Source organism: Triturus cristatus, chromosome 1_2, assembly GCF_964204655.1.
Source record: "Triturus cristatus chromosome 1_2, aTriCri1.1, whole genome shotgun sequence".
NCBI lineage: Eukaryota > Metazoa > Chordata > Amphibia > Caudata > Salamandridae > Triturus > Triturus cristatus.
In genome coordinates, this window is record NC_140580.1 from 842,904,268 (window position 1) to 842,924,958 (window position 20,691).

Here is a 20,691-nt window from a genome sequence, read left to right on the forward strand (position 1 = left end):
AGAGGCTGTAGGTCTGTAATACGGGAGGACCTGGCTAAAGTTAAGAGGATTAAAAAGGAGGGATCGCAGACAGACTGTATAGAGCTACAGTTATTTAACGATGAAATCGCAGATAATCTGGTGGCACTTGAACATCGTACTACCCCCCCAGAGCACTCAAAAATACAGTTCCGCTTTTCCCCATTGTGGTCATCTGAAGGAGAAGGGATTGAGTCCGGGCTGAGTACAGTTGATTGACTGGTTACTACACTCCCGCCAGCATCGGATATTAGACTTAATGATGTGGGAAGAGCTGTCTATCCCTCCTGTTCTAATATTAGGGGGGTTGGGTCAGGGGCGTGGGGGAAACCATTGGATAACCATATTAGGCACACTAGCGCCAGAAGTATTCATACTAATGACAGTGCTCCAGTGACCATTCGCTTTCTTTCCTGGAACATTGCTGGGTTGCAGAAAAAACTGCTACTACCAGAGTGGAACAACTTTATAGACAAGCAAGATATCTGTCTGTTCCAGGAGACCTGGAGCACGGTTCCCCTCTTTAAGTCTGGGTTCACCACCTACTTTCTTCCAGCTTTAAACTCAGGGAAAGGTCGACCAGCAGGGGGGCTTCATATCTGGTTAAATATCACTCTGAATTGGTCAACCTACATGCAAACAACCCCCACAAAGGATATCTTACACCTGACAGTGAAAGGCCCCAAAAACGGTCGAAATCTGGAAATATTCAACGTATATGCCAGAGGGTCTCCCGGGGCACAAGTTTCCTCCACCATAGCAGCCCTAGAGAGCGAGCTGTCCAGTATTAACCCCAATTCAGTTGTCATTGTGGCAGGAGATTTTAACTGTACCTACGAACCCCTTTGTGCCGAGGATATTTTGGGCACTGGTGTACAGGATAATAAATTCGCAATACCCCATCTTAGTTTAGCCCCAATTAAGAAGTGGACACAACGGGCCATACAAATGAGTGCTCTAACAGTGGAGCACAATTTAAGAGCAGTAAATGGTAGGACACATTCTGATAAGTTTGGGGCCAATACATACAACAGGGCCAGTTGTCCATCAAGAATCGATTATATCCTATTGGACATACGGCTCTGGAATGATTTGGCCGATATGGAAATCTTACCATCACAAGATAGTGATCATAATCCGTTATGCATGCTCTTAAACAATAATTGGACAACTGTCAGGCCCCACAATGAACTGAGATTGGCAACAAAAGAAGTAGTGCCCTCTAATTGCAAACGACGCCTTAAATGACACAGGGTCTCACTTGAGGAAGACAAACTGCGCAAAATTAGAGACCTTATAGAACTGAAGGCTTTCGAGGCCGATTTGCTTGGAGTGACCCCTGTGGGAACTCAGAGCTCTCCACTCCCATCTTTTGATAAAAAAACCATCGAAAAGTTGGGAATGTTTTTTTCTACATCGGATTACCCTGCCTCCAAAAAGATTCCTAGGCCTTCCAATCCGTGGTACTCCAATACATGTAGAGAAAAGAGACGTATGCTGACTGTAGCCCTCCAAAGTAATGATATTTCCCTTGTCAGACTGGCCAGAAAAGAATATTACAGGGCAATCGATCAAGCCAAGCGAATCTGGGAAGAAGCGCATTGGCAGGACCTTAAAGCTGCTTCCTCTTTGAAGGACGCTACCTTGTTTTAGAGTCTTTTCCACAAAGGTAGCCAGAAGGGCGATTTGATACCTAATCACATTACGGAACTGCAGTGGCACACACACTTTTCTGCTCTGTACAATGAGGGCGACGGCCCTCTATCTCCAAATGTTGAAGAGCCGTCTTCACTTCTGACGGTTTTTCCACCAGTTGAGCCTCTTGAGGTGGTTAGCCCAGTTGACCTTTTCGAGCACAGTGAGGTTCTCCTTGCCATTGAAGGGTTAGCCTCGGGAAGAGCGGCGGGCCCTGACACTATCCCCGGCGATCTTCTCTTTCAAGAACCTAAATTATGGGCTGATTTTATTCTGCCTATATTGAATCTTGTCGCCAGAGGCCACCCCGTCCCGGACTCTTGGAAAGGTGCCGAAGTGGTAGCTATACATAAAAAGGGGAATAGGGAGGATCCTGCCAACTACAGGCCGATAAGTTTAATTGATGTAATCCAAAAGGTGGTTGGTAGGGTCCTCCTTATGAGGGTGAGGTCATGGATGGACAAGGGCAATGTGCTCTCGCACTTTCAGGCGGGCTTTAGACAGGGGGTGGGCACGATGGACCAGGTCTTCCGGTTTTACATGACCTACTGGAAAACAGTGGTCATTGGGAAAGGCAGTTTATATCTGGCCTTTATTGATCTTAAGACCGCGTTTGACCTGGTCCCTCGTGCTAATTTATGGCGGGTGCTGTCTGATTTGGGATTTCCCCCTATGCTACTCGATATCATTAAGCGCCTCCATGAGGGGAATTATGCAAGAATTAGGTGGGGAAATCAAGGCCAGCTGACAGAAAGGGTCGCAGTCAATAGGGGAGTACGCCAGGGTTGTGTGTTGGCTCCAACTTTGTTTTCCCTATTTATAAATGGGGTGGTTGACCATTTGAAAGAGGGTCCATCTGATGCCCCGTCCCTGGCAGGAGAAAAATCCCCTACCCTCCTCTTTGCTGACGAAACCCTTTTGATCTCAAAAACCCCAAGTGGCCTGCAAAGGTTGCTTGACAGGTTCAGCCAGTTTTGTGTTGCACGGGGTTTAGTGATCAACACTACTAAAACTAAACTAATGGTATTATCTCCATCTACACGCTTCAGGAATGACATCACACTGAATGGCACATTATTAGATATTTTTGACTCCTTTGACTATTTGGGTATTCGGATCAACAACATGATGAAATGGAATAGCCACTTAGCCAAAATGCTTTTTAATCACAAGAGGGTGACGGGGGCTGTTCTACGAGAACAGCGCCTCTCTTTTAGTAGATTTGTCACTCCGGCCCTTACAGTCTATGATGGGAAAGCACTACCCTCAGCATTATATGGGGCTGAGCTTTGGGGGTTTGAGAATATTAGCGATCTGGAGAAATCTGAGAACAACTTTGTAAGAAGTTTGGTTTCTCTTCCACTCTCTACCCCCTTGACACCCCTCCGGAAAGACATGGGTAAGCGTTCCATTAAGGATAAAGCTAGATTGCGCCCGCTGCTTTTTTGGGTCCGTTTGAGACAAACCCCCAAATTGGCCAACTATGCCATTGCCTTGAATGAGATTATTCATTTAAATACAGGTAACAAGATCAAATGGATCTGCAAATTAAAACAGCTGGTCACAGAAATTGGATTTGGGGAGGCATGGGTTAGTCAGACCCCACCTGCAAAGCAAATCATAAGAAAAGCATATTGGGATTGGGTGTGGGGAGTGGAAGCCCGAAATACCAACCGTGGGTCTCTTACAGATCAGTTCCTGGAGCACAAGCTCAAGGCCAAAATTGATCAGTATCTCGATTTTATTCAATACCCACGAGATAGAACGCTCTTTATGAGACTCAGGTTTGGCCCGCTCCCGCTCAACACTTTCGTAGCAGGCTGGAAAAGTCCGAGAGCAACATCTACCAAATGTCCTGGTTGCTCTGCCCCCCTAGAATCCATCCCCCACTTCCTCTTCGCGTGCCCGGCTTATAGGGTGGTAAGGAGAAAGTGGCTCAGACCAATCTGTAGAAATATGGGTTTTGCAGACTACAGGGTGGCATTACGCTTTATTCCAACCGATGTTTCTTCACTTGCTACGGTTTGCGTGGTAGCTAAATATTTGGGGTGTGCTTGGCTAATACGTACTAAAATGTTAATGTCCTGCAATAGCTAGGCCCTCAGAGTTTATGTATATTTTGTGTGCACATTGGGTACTGTTTTTATGGTCTTATATGTACATATTCTCTTGTATACTATTTTATATTGCTATATGATGAATAATGTTGATTTTTTATGTTGAACCATACTTGGTGTACTTTTATGATATTTTATATCGAATAAAGTAATTTGGCTATGGTTGGAATATGTTATAGTGAACTGTGTGGGACTGAAGAATGCTATGGTTGGAATGTGTTACAGTGGATTGTGTGGAACTGAAGAATGCTATGGTTGGAATATGTTATGGTGAACTGTGTGGGACTGAAGAACGCCATGGTTGGCATGTGTTACAATGGATTGTGTGGAACTGAAGAATGCTATGGTTGGAATGTGTTAAGGTGGACTGTGTGGAACTGAAGAATACTATGCTTGGGATGTTTTATAATAGGCTGTGCAGATATGAATAATGTTATGGTTAAAATGGGTTATGGTGAACTGTGTGGAACTGAAGAATGACATGGTTGCAATGAGTTACATTGGACTGTGTGGAACTGAAGAATGCTATGGTTGGAATGTGTTAAGGTGGACTGTGCAGAACTAAAGAATGCCAAGGTTGAAATTTGTTACAATAGACTGTGTGGAACTGAAGAATGCTATGGTTGGAATGTGTTACAGTTGAGCGGTGTGTGAGGCTGAAGGAAGGCAAGTCTGGAGTGGTGTCTGGTACACAGGGTGAGGGACATTGCAGTACGTTTTCTTGCTTGGGCTATTGAACTTCAGCTAAACGATTTTTGCATGTACATGATTTGACTTCCAGTGTGGTCAGTACAAGGAGACTGCAGTAAACAGACAAAAGTGAAGGGCGTCATTTTGTAGTAGAAGTTATAGTTAGAGCTCTAGAAAGCTAAAACTAGGAAACATTTTCTATAATTCTTAAGTATATTTCTTATTGATGTCAGAAAAAAAGGTCTGGCATGCTGAGTGAAACATGTAATTCCAACACCAACAACAGTCTGACCGTTGACTCCCACATGTCCTACTGTAGCATCAACAGAGACATCAACAGAGAGCTCTAATGAACAGCCAAAGTGCTAACGTTCTGCATTGAAGACAGTTTGAGACTCCCCTAAACTCCATTTTGTTGGAAAAGGAGCTTTTGAGTGTAAAGCTTTTCCCATAGAGCAGACTGAAGTAAATGAATATTGAAGTGTTAATGAAGATATGAACGCAGTTGGGTAAAACATTGTGAGGGGAGGTATGGGTTTGTAGGCATTTGAAGCAGCATAATATATTTCAAAGGGGCTAAAAATAGTTTAAGAGAGATATTCCTACAAAAGCCCAGGACCTCCAGTCCACAAGTGCTTTTCTCAGGCTGGCTATCTTCCCTGTTTCTTGGGGCCAGATGTACGAAGCATTTTGGAGGCCGCAAACGTCCCAATTTGCAGAATTAGCCATTTACAACTTCAAAAAGGCTTTTTGTTCTGTACAAACATCAAACTGTGATTCTACAGAATCACAATTTGTGTTTACGATGTGGTATTTGGAAGGTGAATGTTTAGGGCATCCCTTCCAAATACCGAATCACAGTTGTAAGTATTAATGTTTTGCAAATGAATTCTGATCGCAAAACAGTGACATTTTACCACCAATTTAAAACTGGGGATAACCCATGCATAAATGTGCAGGGGTCCCCAGGGACCACTTCCCCTCTGAGAGGGTTAAAATACAATATTATTTAAGAGCAGGTCATGGACCACTGCCTACTCTTGAAACATGAAAGTAAAATGTTACTTTTTTTAACGCATCCCGTTTTCTTTTAAGGAAAGAGGGCTGCATACAAAAAAGAAAAAAAAAATGTCTTTATTTAAAAGCAATCACACATGGTGGTCTGCTGAACCTCGCAGGACACCATCCTATTGAGGGCTATCATTCCTAATGGGTTGCAAACTGCAACCTACCTCATTAATATTCATGAGGTAGGTCAATTTGCAACCCACTAGGAATCACTAATTTAAAAAAAAAGTTTCATACATTAGGAATAATGATACCCTAATTGTGATTCACAGAAAATTGCAGTTTGGAAATCGCTGTCTCCAATGTTAGTACAGTTTGCCCATAGCAACATTTTGATAGACATCAACGTTTTTGTAATCTTTCATTTAAATGTATAAAGGAGGGGTTTCCTAGAGATGTGAGTAGCTATTTACAGACAGAACTGATAATTAAAATTATTAGATTTGTGCTTTGGTGGGTAGTTAGAGGCCTGAAGTAGTTTCTGTTTGTGTATTTATATTTTCTTCTCAACTCAATCCCACTTTCGATTGTCATTAGTTGCATCTCACTGAATGAATGGGCACTGGTTTACACATAATCTTTTTTATTGCGACTTAAATACAAGGAAATGATAACAAATTTAAAATATAGATTGTTTGTCTATAAACTGTCTCTGTTTCTTTCTGTACAACTTATAAACTGCTACATTCAAAGATAATAGAAGCATATTTCAAAATAATTATCATTGTAAATCAGGCAAAACAATGAGGGTACTATTTTAAAACCAACTGAAAAACTATCAAAAACAGCACAGTTTTCACACACTTGCAACACTTTATATATATATATATATATGTATACATATATATATATATATATATACATAAAAAATGCTAACACGGAAAGGAATGGTTTTGGGGATTCATTTATTTCAGGTACTTGTAGCAATAGCAATAAGAAACATTTTCATGTGCATATTGAAGCTTCTCTAGGAATGTGAACTTTTCTAAAACTGTCTTCTCAAGAAGCATGCCTCCCAGGGAAGGAAAGTTCTGTGAGACAGGTGAATATTCTAGTTCTTTCTTTGAATTCTGTGATCTTCACAGCCTCTGTTATAAAGAAAGGAGTAGTGATATATGGGTTGATACCGTAATGAGCCTTGTCTCAGGAGCTAGCTTTGAATTTCCTGGGTAGATATCGACCAGCTGGAGGCCAATAAAATGCATCATTTTTTGGTAGTGTACAGGTGTCTGACTCAATAACGAGGATAATCCAACCCCAGTACAATGACAAAGACATTTGTTCATATTCAATCTATCTTCAAAAAACATACTTTTCAGTGGCAGAGGCAATACATAGTCAGTTCACTGTCACAAAAAATGTGCTGGAGCTGAACATAAACAAGTCAGAGCCATTATGTTCTGTGTTTGCGGATTTGTGTTGTTAGGAACTGAACAAACAGATTTTGTTGCGCTGTTCTAATTTGTGAGATGGTGCAAAGCATTAGGTAAAATTAGATAGATTGCTTGTTTGTCTTTTTACGGAAACAGTAAAATAAGAGTTTATTGGTTGGCCAACAAACGTGGATACACTGGGGCATATTATCAAGAGAATTATCGCCGCTTTAGTGGCCGTTTCTGGCCGAAAAGCGGCGATAATTCTATTGCAGTATCAACAAGGGCACGCTAACGCGTGTTTCCTTGTTTAAGCAGCCCTTTAAACGCCACTTTGCATGTCAGCGATGAATATCGCTAATGACATGCAAAGTAGGCTTTCCTTTCCATTGCTCAATGGAAAGCCGCACTGACACTGCAGCGCAAGATTATCAAGCCTCGTGCAAACCCGCTATGCAATTAAATAAACCGCACTAACCGTGGTTATCACAGGTTTGTAACGCCTGGTCAGAAACTGACCTAGCCATACTTTTAATGGCAGGTGGATTGTACGGCTGAGGCAATGGGCCACATTATCAAGGAAACGCGATAAATATCGCATTTCCCGCTTTGCGCAATACTGTTTCAAGCCGCTATTGCTGGATTTAATCGCCGTGGAGATATGCGTTGATAATAATGCGATATCTTGGCTATTAAATCCGGCGATACGCGGCATTAAACAGAATCGCGCAAAGCGGGAAAAGCGATATTTATCGCTTTTCCTTGATAATATGCCCCACTATTCTCTAGAAGAAGGAGATTAAAAACAGTTAAGATTATCTAATTTTACCTGGATTCAAAACTGTATGTGACATTAAAATGTAATATGATTAGCACTGGTAGCAAATACCTGCTGAAGAATTTTAAAACAACAATCCATGCATGGTATTTGTTAAGACAGACAATGGGTCATATCAGCAACAGACGGCGATATATATTGCAAAGAGCGCTTAGCGCTTTTATATTTATCGCCATCTATCGCTGGAATTTATCGCCCGGTTAGCGCGTTATTAACAACGCGTTACTCCAGGGCGATAATATTCCAGCGATATCCAGGGAATGGGTCAACATCGCTGGAAAACCAGCGATGTTGCACTCAAAACGGCGATAGCCTTGGTGATACGACCCTGTGATCGTATCACCATAATCCACCTCCCATGTTAGGTATGCCTTAGTCAGGAATTTACCAGACGTTAAATTCCTGCGTTAAGGCATAGTTAATGCGATGATTATTATCGCTAAGGCTGGCTCTTTGCTGATATGGCGAAGCTGCCTTAGCGATAATTTCCCATGTAGTTTTCCCAGCCACGCCTACTTTGCATTTCATTAGCGATGTTTATCGCTGAGATGCCAGGCGTTGGCAATTCGGCAGCTAACATGCGCTAATGCACGTTAGCGCTGCCTTGTTGATAGAGCGTTAAACTTATCGCCGCTTTAGCGGCAAAAAGTGCAGCTAAAGTGGCCATAATGCCCTTGATGATATGCCCCAATGAGTTTTGATGAGAGATCTGCATCAGGCCACTCGTGAATAGGGTTTAAGAAAAATGTCCACTAGAATTTCAAGGCACTGTATTTAGCATTCACCTACAGAACAAGTTCGAATACCAGTGCCAGTGGTACTCTGGGAACATTTACTTGCTGTTTTGGGAAAGCCTTGTTTCCATCCTCTCTGGAGGAGGAATTTACATTGGTACTGTCCTCGCTAAGGGAAGTAATTGAAGAAATAATGATTCAGAGAGCCTGTGTAGGTTTCAACATAAGTAAAAACATTTTTAAAAAACCTTTTTAAAAAACCTGAATATATACAACTAAGGTTAATTCTACTGTTAAACGCGAACTCTAGGTTTTCACTCAAGACAGCACCGCTGAAGTTTCGCATCAGAAGGTGGAGCCTATTCACTTAGAGCAAGCACCATAACAGGATGAGTAACAGTAGGGAGTATGCAGAAGCTGTAGGCTGCATGGACCTATTGTATTGGTCCTCTTGTTTGCAGTGGTTCAAATTCTGACCAATGCAGGTGGCATAGGCCATTGCGTGAGGGATGTAGTTCTGCTCACGAACGCCATGCAGAAGGTGTGCCATGGGACCTTTGGCAAAGATGGCCACATCCTCACCACCATGTGTTTCATGGCTCAGAGGCACGGCCGCCTGAGCCCCATAGGTCCTATTAGCTGTGGAAACAAAACAAGAAAGTGTTACAAAATTAATGCTCTCTCAAGCAGCCATTTAGTTTTCTCCTTTTGAAAGAGACAGAGTCATTAAAATTCTTCATAAATAGAGGTCCCATTTTTGCCTGTGGTAGCATCCATTCACAGATTACCACTGAAAGTCTTGCTCTTCCTGGGCAAAGCCCTTACAGTACGATTGGCAAGAAGAGTTAAAAAAAGATCCAAGTGCTCTAGGGCCAAAATGTCTGGCCGTTTTTAGTGGAGAAGGAGACTCAAGCTGTTTGCGACTGCTAAAACGGCTTTTGCAATGTACTAACCCTATTTTGCGATTTTGGTAACCTATTACTGACTTGCAAAATAGGGCATGCGAGTCGCTATTAGGAAGGGGATGTTTCAAGGGCGTCCCTTCCAAACAGCAAGTCGCAGTGGCATGTATGAATGTTTTGCGACTGGAATGCGGTTGCAAAACATTCATATTTTACCGACTCTGTGAAGGAGGTGGTCGCCCGTTCACAAACGGGAAGGGATCCCCTTTGTGAATGCGGGGGCCAACATTTTATAAGAGCAGTCAGTGGTCACATGTACCACTGCCTACTCTTAAAAAATGAAGAGGAAACAGGCTGAATTTCAGAAAAAAATTGCTTAATTTAAAAAGCAATCATGGACATGGTGGTCTGCTGACCCCAGCAGGCCACCGTCCCTGTGATTACAAGCCATTCCCAAGAGGTCAGAAATTGTGACCTACCTCATGAATATTAATGAGTTAGGTCATATGCGACCGCATTGGGAACCGCTAAATGTGTCTGAGACACAATAGTACATTTCATTTTGTGAAACGCTAATTGCGAGTTGCTAAAAATCGCAATTTGCGAGTCGCAAAATGAACTGGGCATACATCTGGCCCTCCAGACCCTTAAATTACATTTTTTTAGCGCTGATATCTTTGTTCTAAAGACACAAATACATAACATTCCCTACAGGTCACTTCTACGTGAGCAGGATCACAATGACCAAAGACATAAACTGCACAGGCGGGATTGTGAGGACATTCAGGACTTTGATAAGGAAGGAATTAACCAGAACATAACCCCCTACTCCCTCTTCCACATCACATTTCAAACTGAATAATAATATACAAAGTAGAGTCAAATCAGAGCCCTGGTACCTCTGGGCAGATGCCCGCAGGAGTCTCGCAATCAATCCTATCCCACTTGGGAACATCTGTCCTAACACACTGCTCAGGAAACTGGCAGAAAGTTATGAGAACCAGCAATGGAATGGCCTCAGGTGATCTGCCACAGAAGCCCATACAATGTGCTGATGGTAAAAGTGTCATCAAACAGGTCACAACGATTGAAGAATTCTTAAAAACAAACCAAAGCTGCTGGAATATGAAGCACAATTGGGAACTCTATTTGTCACTGTAAATGATATTTTATTGGAAGGGATGGTACCGGTCACCAGCAGGTCCAGTGAAGGTGCTCTTCCTACACTAATGAGAGTTATGTGTCGGCCTACTTTAATGGACGGCTTGGCTCAACAAGGGTGGCTTCTCTTGGGTAGTGGGTATAAAGGGAACCAGACCAGGTGGGGTATTGCATGCAAACAGACCCACCTCAGTAGGGCTGAGAGAGCTTCAACTAAGGGAAGAAGACACCTCCCACCTTAAAAAACACCTGAAATATTTTCTTTTAGGATTGCTGTACTGCATTTGGGAAGACTTATGAAGATATAGAAGGGGTCAGAAGGGTGAATAAAGGCTGGGAGTCCTCCATGAACCACTGCTAAAGGTATCACTATATCTGGAGACCCTGATGCAGGAGTCAGAACACGACTGGACTTGGAAAAAGGGAGAATAAATCTGCTTTCTGTGTTTCCCGGGGAAAGATCTGAGGCTGGCCTGCTGTCCACCGGTATCCAAGGACTAGAAGTGGTTCTCAAGGTATACTACCAGGATAATGATATTAACATCAACGTTCAAAAATATTCTGGCCATAAACATATAAAGGCAAGTAAATGTTTACTATACTTAACCTTTTTACTGCCGGGGTGATCGTGCACCTCTGTGCCAGAACGTTTTGTTTTCAAACAATTGGCATTAGGGTGTTTAAAAACCTGTGCCTCTTTGTCTGACCCTTTGAGCACTCATACTAACTATAGGTTTTTTTCAGCACATTCAGGGCTATGGATTGGTGCAAATCATGCAGCCTCATCTCATTGCAGCCTCTAGATACAATAAATAATGGGGAGTTATTTCATGTTTGTATTAAATTTACTGGATATTTCATTGCATTTCTCAAATCTACAGAATGCTGACAAAGGAAATGCCCCCCTGAATGTCAGGGGTCGGCCAATACTAAATAAGTGTGCATTTTCCAAGGGAATGTAGTCTGCACATTCAATTATGTGCTATTAGAGCAGATCGCAAAATTGTGGCACAATCACTTTTAATAGGGCACTGTTCATTTGATGGCAGATACCAAACTCAAGACTGTAGGGAAAATATGAAAACTATATGTTTTTTAATTTTACATGACAGAAGGAGTTTATTGGTGCAAGCTCAATCTACTTTGTCCAGACTGGCCATTAGCACAGAGCATTTGTCAAATGAACATTTTGTTTTTTCACAAAACACAGTAACACCCTCCAGTCTCCCTCGCGCTGGAACATATATCACTGCCAATGCTTGACCCCGAACTTTGTTCCTCTGGGCCTCCTGAGCAAGGCAGTAGCAGATATGTCTGAGTTTTCTGTGAGTTCCGGGTTTCCACAGGCAAAAAAATGAGTGCAGTGCAGTTAGGAAATTTTCAAGACAATTGTAAACGAAATGCTGTTTATTGTCATAAGTATCACACCTGGCTGCGTTGAAACATACAACAACCATGTGTGTGTGTATGCATGTATGCAGCCTTTCTATAGTACAAATCTAACCAAATGCCAGAGGAGCACTGTTCCGCGATCAAAGACGAGCATAAAGTGAACGAGTGATAGAGTGATAACTGGTTCTGGACTGTTAATGTACTGCGATGTTCTCTTCTTTAAAGAGGCGCGTCTTCAACTCTTTCCTAAATTGGAGCCATGTAAGGAAAGTCCTGATGGCTGCTGCATTGCTGTAGCTAGGTATATAGATGGGAAATGCCTGCTGCCTTGTTTTTTTTTTACCATCTTTGTCTGCAATCTGATGGTGTCTTGGCTACAGTTGTACCAGAACCACTAGAGATGGTGAGCTTGTCTTCAACATAAGGACGGGTGCTTGATGTGATGACTTTGGAAATAATGCAGCAGGTTTCGAAGATATGTGGGCCGGCAATGAGGCCAATGGAGTTCCGGTTGGGGTGATGTAATCATATTTCTTCAGGATGTGCTGTGGCATTTAGGATGCCTTTAAGAGTTGCAGTGTGCAGTCTGTGGCGTGTTATGGAGCAGGATGTTACCACTATCCAGATGCGAGGATACAAGGGTTTGAACAGCAGTTCTCAAGATGCTTTCTGGAAGAAAGTGTTGTACTTTTTTTTTAGAAGAGACAGCTGGTTCCAGGCTGTCTTTGTGTTTTTGGCAATATGTCCATCAAAAGTGAGGCTGGTGTACATCGAAAGTTGGGGTTTGAAGCCGTCAAGAGCCAATTTTTCACTTTTTGCTTTTGTTGCTCTTGGCAAATAACAGGAATTCTGCCTTGGTTGTGTTGAGCTTCATGTAGGTGCTGAAAATCCACATCGGGATGATGTTCAGACAGTGCCTGAGGTGTTGGATGTCTGACTTTTAAGTAGAGTTATATATCATCAGCATGGTGAATTATGATGCTGTTATCTACAGGAAGAACGCCAAGCGGCTCCATCTAGAGACTGAAGATAACCGGTATTAGCATGGATTTCTGTGGGTTGTGCAGGTTATCTGGAGCCTTTTGGACCTGGAGGTGACCATCTGAACAAAGTGGTGTTGGGTGTGAAGACTGGAGAAAAATCACTGAAGGACATTGCTGGTGAATGCTGTTAGAGACTCCAGGCTGTGGATGAAGGTCAGATGGTCAACTGTGTTGAAGGCAGCTAGGAGGTACAGCATTATCAGTAGCCAGGGCCTATCTTCATCTGTGGTCAGGAGGGCATTCTCTATTATGTGTGAGGTAGCGGTTTCTTTTATGCAGCCTGATCAGAAGCCAGAGTGATAGATGTGCAGGAGATCGTTAGCATATGGCTAACTATATAGTTTTAGCATCTACACATGCTAAAGTTTCTATTACTGGCTACCTGTCCTCCTTTTCTCTGATTGGCTGGCTAGGAGATCATGCTCAACATGACATTTGATCTTGGTACTTGTCTGACGAAACATATTTTCCTAGAGTCTCCCTCAAGCAGGAACATGTACCTGCCGTGGCTTGACCAGCAACTTTGTTCCTTCGGGCCTCCTGAGTGAAGGGGTTCCAGATGCTTAGGTTTTCTGTGTGGTCTGAGTTTCCACAGAAAATGGACTAGGTTCAATGCATTTTGGAAATTTGGAAAACAACTGCAAGCAAAATGCTGCTTAAGACTACCTGTCGTTTGGTTGCAGTTATCACCCCCAAGTTGTAAGTAAACATACGACAACCATAAATTTTTAACATTTGCACATGCTTAGGTTTTATTCAGTGGATGCCAGTCCTCCTTTACCCTGATTGAAATGACCTAGAAATCCGGCTGAACAGGGCGTTTGCCAGATCTTTGGCATTTTTTTCCAAAACCATGCTACTTCCCTCAAGTCTCCATCACGTAGGGACATATTGAAGGTTTGAGCCCAGCTTTGTTTATATGTTTGCTGAGCTTGTGGGTATCAGAGACGTACGTGTTTTCTATCAGTTCAGGGTGCCCACACGAGACAACCTGGGTACAGTGCATTCGGAAATTTGGAAAGCAACCGATGGCAAAATGCTGGTTTAGGCGACCTGTCTTTTGGTAGCAGGTCTCACATGTGGCCTTTTAGGGAACATGAATATATGGTATTGCACATACCTGTTTTTTAATCTATAACTAGAAGATGATGCTTAAAAATTATTATCTAAACTGCTTGAACGTTTGGCCTGCTGGTCAGGGACGTGTGGCTGCCTACCACATGAAAATGGTATGCCTTGCTGCAGCTCTGTGCGGCCAGCTCACAAGTGACCAGTGACACTTGCAGGAAGGCTTTTAGGAAACATACCACAACCATATATTTACAACTTCTGCACATTATAAGGTTTCCTTTGCTGGGTTGCAGACCACTCTAACTTTGATTAGCTGGATAGGACAACACACTGAACAAGACAGAAGTCAGATTTTCAAAACGTCTTCCCTAAACATGGTAGTTTTCTTCAGTCTCCTCGCACAGAAACATACTTCTGTCAAGATTTGATCCAGGTCTGTGTTGCCATAGGTCTTCTGATTCTGGGTTTATCAGAAATGTATTGGGTTTTTATGGACCAGAGAAAGCATTCACACAAGAGACACCAGGGAATGTTTTTGAATTTGGGAGTTTCCACATGGGATGTCTACAGTATTTGAGCCTGTGGGTCAAGCGGCTATTAGGGAATCCTAGAAACCCAAACATTTCTGAAAGCTAGGGACATAGCTTAATCCACAATAATGTGGCTTCCATGAATCCATCATGTTTAATTAAAGTGAATCTCTTGCAAATATCAAAGCATGGGTGAAAATATCACAATTGCTTTACTTCTGTGTCAGAAATCTCCAGAACATCAAGTGAATGGAAAAAACCCTATCATCCAATGTTCACACTTTTCTCTCAATAAAAACAGTACCCCAAATTTGTGGAGGAGCCAATTGTTTAGGACAGAAAAAAATCAAAATAGTGATCATGTAAAGACCACATTGACAGTATTGTGACATCCCATGGTCAGAGAGGAGGGTTGTTCCTGTCAGGTGCAATAGTCCGAGTCACACATGTAAAGTCCTGTTTTTTATTCAAAGTAGGGTGGATAAAACACCGGAAAGTAGGGGTTTTGCAGTTTCCCAAATATTCTCGAAATTTTTCTGTGGGAATACTGTTTTATTAACTTTGAATTGTGCAGGCCATTTTGGTTAACATAAAGTGGTGGCACCCATGCAAGGCAACACCACCCAGGAATCCTCCCGATCTCTAGTGGTCGGAAGGGCTGGCGGGGGCAGGTTTCCATAGGTGCCAGAAGATCCCAGGCTCAAATATCGCAGTTACCACATCCAAAAGCAACCCAATGCTACGCTTCTTTCTTGCACTTTTCACTGTCTCATTCCTGGGTCTTTTTTGCCTGGGGCAATACATTTGTGGGCTACACTGAGGCGAATGGAGGGGACATAGCTTTGGTGAAAACGATTTAAAAATTGAGGAATATTGTGAGGGTAAAGGCAGAATGCTGTATGCCACCTGCAGAGAGAGCTCGACAAAATGCGATTCAGCCAGGTGACAACTTTTTGAAAGTTCAAATAATTTGACACAAACCTTAACCAGAAAGTTTCTGTGATGGCCAGGCTGAAGGGGATAACCTGAGAATTCTGTTGATCCCTTCTCCAACAAAATGGAAGAACTGTTTGTCTCCTCTTTGATCAACGTTAAATATTTTTTCAAGTGTATTACTGTAATTTATGACTGTTATGTCTTCAGTCTTTCTGGAGTAAATTGGGCACCACAGCCTCTAGGCACTATAATGTTAAAGTCTGTAGAAATCTTTTCAAACATATGTGTGAACTGTCAGACATCTTTTGATGCTTAACCAAGCCCAAAAACAGTCACAAATGTCCGTGTTACTGCTTACACAGCATTACTTTTATGGGTTCCGCCTCTACTGAGTGCCCTGAGAAGGAAACTCAAAATGGGTGAGACAAAATATCTGAGGATCAATCGGGAGACCTCAGGGGAAGATGAGAGCATATTGGTCTTCTGGTCACAAACGATCACTTAGGAGTCATCCCTGGAAGCAAATGGAGAAGTGGCCAGCAGCGGCCTGTGCAGGTAAGAGCTGTGGAGAGGTGGGACGTTTTTTTTGGGGGGGAATTTGACAGACGACGAGGGAAAGTTAATTATTTATTTAATTTCCCCTCGCGATCGTCTGTCGAATCCCCTCCTAACCCGGCCTCACTGCTCCCATCTGCACGGGCCACTGTAGGAAATGGCGGATCCCTCAGATGGCGGATCCCTCAGATGGCGGTGTCGAAGGACTGACTTCCGTATGCTACTAATAGCCTGATTACAAGATGGCCGAATTGAGGTAAAGGGTTACTGGGTGGTCAGATTGAATGTTTTCTGCGCATGTCCTTGCACCTAAAACCGGCCATTACGAGTCATTTCACCCGGAATAAAGCTTAATACGTGGGCACGGTTTTATTGGGGCAAAGGCTGTTTGCGGATCTATATTCTGGGCTGGAAAACGGGCACTTATCTGCTCCCTCTCCTCTCATTAGAATGGCCCCCTGATTTTGGTGAATGAAATGTATGCATTGCCATTCCTAAACTTTATGCTATTGCCCATCCACTGACAGTACATTTCTATGGTGGCATCAGGGCCTAGGAGAGATACTTTTCTGCCATCCTAAGGGAATCACTCCTACCTTGTGTCATACTGAGAACCTCACATTTCATTTTTTAAAGGGGTCATATATAGGCAGGTCATAGGACCAAGAGAACTGAAATGATAAACGTGAGCTCTGCAAATTCAAGATGTGCATTCTCTACCTACAGAGAAAGCACTCTCAGACTCCCAAGACTTTTGCTATAAATTGTTAACATGTACACAAATAAGTGAGAGACCATCTGGGCACAGACCATGTTTGAAATTCCACTTCACCAGTTGTAAATGGTTTGTATTTGTTGACTACTTGCCTCTAATGTTCATTACATTCCTGACAGTACATACTAAAGGAGTTATTGCAATAGTTTGTGTAGTACGTCCTGCAGAGAAGTTTGAAGCATTGCCAAAGTAGGCAATTGCCCAGGGCCCCCACCTTCCTAAGGGGCCCCGAGGGAAATGCCTTTTCTCTCTATCTCACCTCTATTTCTCTGCAAGCTTAACGTATAAATTATTAATGCATGGCATTGTGCAGCCTTAAAATAGCAAAAAATTGGGAATGAACTGCAAAGTTGTTCGGGACAGGGTGCCTCAAAATATTTCTTTCCCGGGAACCCAAAAATCCTTAGGATTGCGAGGAAGAGGGAAGAGTGAGTAAAGGAACCACTGGTGAGTATATGAGCGTGTGGGCCTCTAATGTACTGCTCCAATGACAGCTGCAGTGGAATCCAGTAGGCCAGGGACTGTTATTTATTACTTTACAGAGATGAAAAAACTGCCGTTGATTCCATCTGAATTTCTGAACTGGTTAATGCTGCCATCAAAAGTTTATTCCTAGTTTTTATTCATTTTTATCTAGCACACAGACCCTTGTTTGTTTTGTTCAAGTGGACATGTGAGCCCTAATTAAGAGTGCCCCAGAGGGTTTTGTTATAATGATCGAACCCAGTCAAATCTGATACTCCAAAGTTTGGAATGTTCCTGCTGCCATAATTATCACCAATTACAGGTTTTCCATTCAAATGATTTTCTGCGCTAAAATCCAGATGCCCTTGGATTTAGTGGACCAGTTCCTCCCCTGCACTAGGGCGCCCTCCGCACAGGCTACGCCACTGCATTTAGCATCTACAGCTGATCACTGGAATGTCTTCCATGGATATATAGTTCAAACCCCTTCCACTGTTCCCACTGACACAAAACTCGTTGAAACACAAATTGTTAGAGCGATGCTGACATCTAGAGGCAATCAGATGAACTGGAATGGCTTTACAAGATACAGCATGCATGCAAAATACACGTAGGACCTGATGATTTGCTGTTGAAGCCTGTGCCACTGCAATGCCGCAAATCACAATGTAACAAACGCATATTGCGTTTCAGAATTGCCTTTATGACTCTCATTGTGCATTTTGTGACCACCTGCAATTAAGGATTAAAACGACCGTCCATTGTTCTTTACTCACTGCAGGGACATGCATGAGTACTCAGCAACTTTCACTGATGCCATGCCACCTCCCTAAAGGAGGCGGGATTGGATTTGCAAAATGGAAGCCGTTTGTGAACTAAAGCTGCCATTTTGAGAAGGTTGTCTCCTGCATTTAGGGGGGGAATACAGTTGCCCAAAGGACCACTGCATGCCCTCCCTTCCAATGCCATTCACACAAGGTCATTTTTTAGGTCTCGCCTAGCGTTGCTGGGCACATGCGCAACTCGCTCGGCGAGATTCATTGTAAATGAGGAGTTTGAGAAAAGGGCTTGAAGCCCCACCCCTTATTTCCATTGGCTGGCGTCACCGTTTATGTTAAACGGTGGCCTGCCATTGGAAATTAGGTGTTTGGGTTGCCTCACTTTCGTTTTTTGTGCCGGCCCACCCAGACTGGCTTGCCTACTTTGCGTCTGTCGCAAAGCACTTTCTTATCTTTATGGGTCCATGTGTTTCTAATTAGAAACACATGGCCCCATAAAGACAAGAGATCCCCTTGCTCCGGCTGCAGCGCAGTCCTCTTTCACTTTCGGGACCGCACTTGTTTTTTTAATTTGCAATGCAGAGGAAGCACATGTGGGTATTTGTGGTGGAGCCAGTACTCCCGTTTATTTTTTTCCCCTCGTTACTTCTGTTGAGCTGAACGCTTCCCGTGCACGGGTTTCATTTTGGAATAATGTTAGAAACGCATTTTCGCCCCCTTGTTGTAATATTATTCTTTGAGGTTCCTCGGGCAAGAGCTGACCAGGGGCCCCAGCGCCTTGCAAGCTTAGCGAGGTGTTACTAATAAGAATCGTACGCGGACGGGATTTCTGTTTCATTTCCTGTCTTCCTGCTTTTGTTTGGCGGTTCCATCTCTGTTCCACGTAAGGCGAAGCGCTACTTGCAGGGACGTGGGAACTGTCCTTGTTCGTGGGTTCTTCCCTACACCCGCCGCGCGCTCACGCATACACGTGCATACCAGGGCTTTGATGCTGTGTTTGTACAGCTTGAACCAGGCGCCTGACACAAGGGAGCCTGCAGACGTAATCAGTGGCCCTGTACCATCTCGTGAACACGTCTGCTTTGACATAATAAAATACGTGCCTCATTAAATCACAGCGGTTGCATCTTAGGATAATTGATTTAGAAAGAATACAAACATGAAAACAAAATCCACCGAAATGAATTTTGTCTAACCTCATAACCAAGGCAATGTCTGGCGAAATCTGTTTACGGTGAATTTACAATATCGCATAACTGTTTAAAGCTTATGATATTTTCAGTGGGTTTCAACTCTTTCATTGTATCACTACCTTGTTAAAGTGCACGGACTAATTATGAATGTTTCTTGCCTTATCTCTGTTAATACCCCGGTTCGCAATCATGGACGGGAGACCAAGGTACATTATGAGGGAAAGGGTACTTAGGGGCGTTGCTTTTATTGGTGCAGCAGGTGCTGGGGCCCAGAGGCCTAGAGTGGCCGAATGAGCGCTGGTTATTGCTATATTTTATCATTCAGACAGCAGTCAGGAAGGCTTATTTCCTTCCGTGCACTAGGGCTTACTGGCCATGCTACTTACTGTACTCAGTAAATGTAGGCGCTTAACATCATGTGAGCAATAAAACTGTAAACACCCTTTCCCTTAATCTCCCCAAACCCAGGTAAGCTAACTTGCCTACTCCCTTTCGACTCGGAAAAAAGGCAACTAAAATTGCAGGTATTCACTAGCGAGTGTCAGCACTTTCAGTGGCTGAGCCAATCTTTGTTTAACATAGAGTGCATTAATAACATCGAGGGTCCAGAGAAATTAGGAGCTAAGAGGGAATTGGTGAATGTGCACGCAATTTCCCCACAATTCCTCATTTTGCTCGCTTCTCCGTCCTCCAATTTCACTTACTCGGATCATGTGAAATTTCTAAGATGAAAACTTAGGTTCTGCGTAAAATACACAGATTTTGTAATTCCAGGGGGTCCAGCTAAAAGCGAGCAACTTTCCTATCTGAATTAAATGGGCACTTTTAATAAGGCCCACTTAATGTCAATATTACTAAGGAGACACCCACTTCACTGCTGGACAGCTCCATCGTTTTGTAAATCTTTTGGTGGTTTTTGAGGGTCTGCCTTAGTCTCTTCAATCTTATGATGTGTGGAAGCGCTGCTTCCTGAGTTGCAGTCCACGTTGCTTCTGATTGGCTTCGAATTTTCATAACTCGAATGGGATTTGGAAGCTGGTTCTTGCTGAGTTGTACCTACAACACTTCTCAAGGACTCCATAGTTTTATAAACCACCTAGGGGTGTTTTGGAAGCTGGGTTAGCCTCTTGTTTCCCCTGGTAGTATTTTTGTGCAACCTGCTTCTTCATAGGTTTGCTGGCAGGCAGTGCTGAATTTGAAAAAAAAAAAAAAACAATTATAAGTGCCAGAGCCATTGTCAGGAGTCCACTGCAGCTTGCACTACACTTTGCCCCAGTCTGCTTTACCACTAACAGTGCCAACAGAACTATTAACCATCACACTCCTGCAAGTGTGGCAATTTAGTCTGTTCCAGGC

General features: G+C 43.1%; 1 protein-coding gene across 1 annotated transcript in view; it reads right to left on the reverse strand.

Annotated features, from left to right (window-relative positions):
• Nucleotides 1-6,185: 6,185 nt before the first annotated feature.
• The window catches only part of LOC146868126 (alkaline phosphatase-like), a 215,904-nt gene continuing 201,398 nt past the window's right edge, over nucleotides 6,186-20,691 (reverse strand). The window contains exon 11 of the mRNA XM_085608993.1: nucleotides 6,186-9,172. Coding sequence (XP_085465119.1) covers nucleotides 8,901-9,172 — 272 coding nt within the window. The 3' untranslated portion in view covers nucleotides 6,186-8,900. The remainder of the gene's footprint in view (nucleotides 9,173-20,691) is intronic.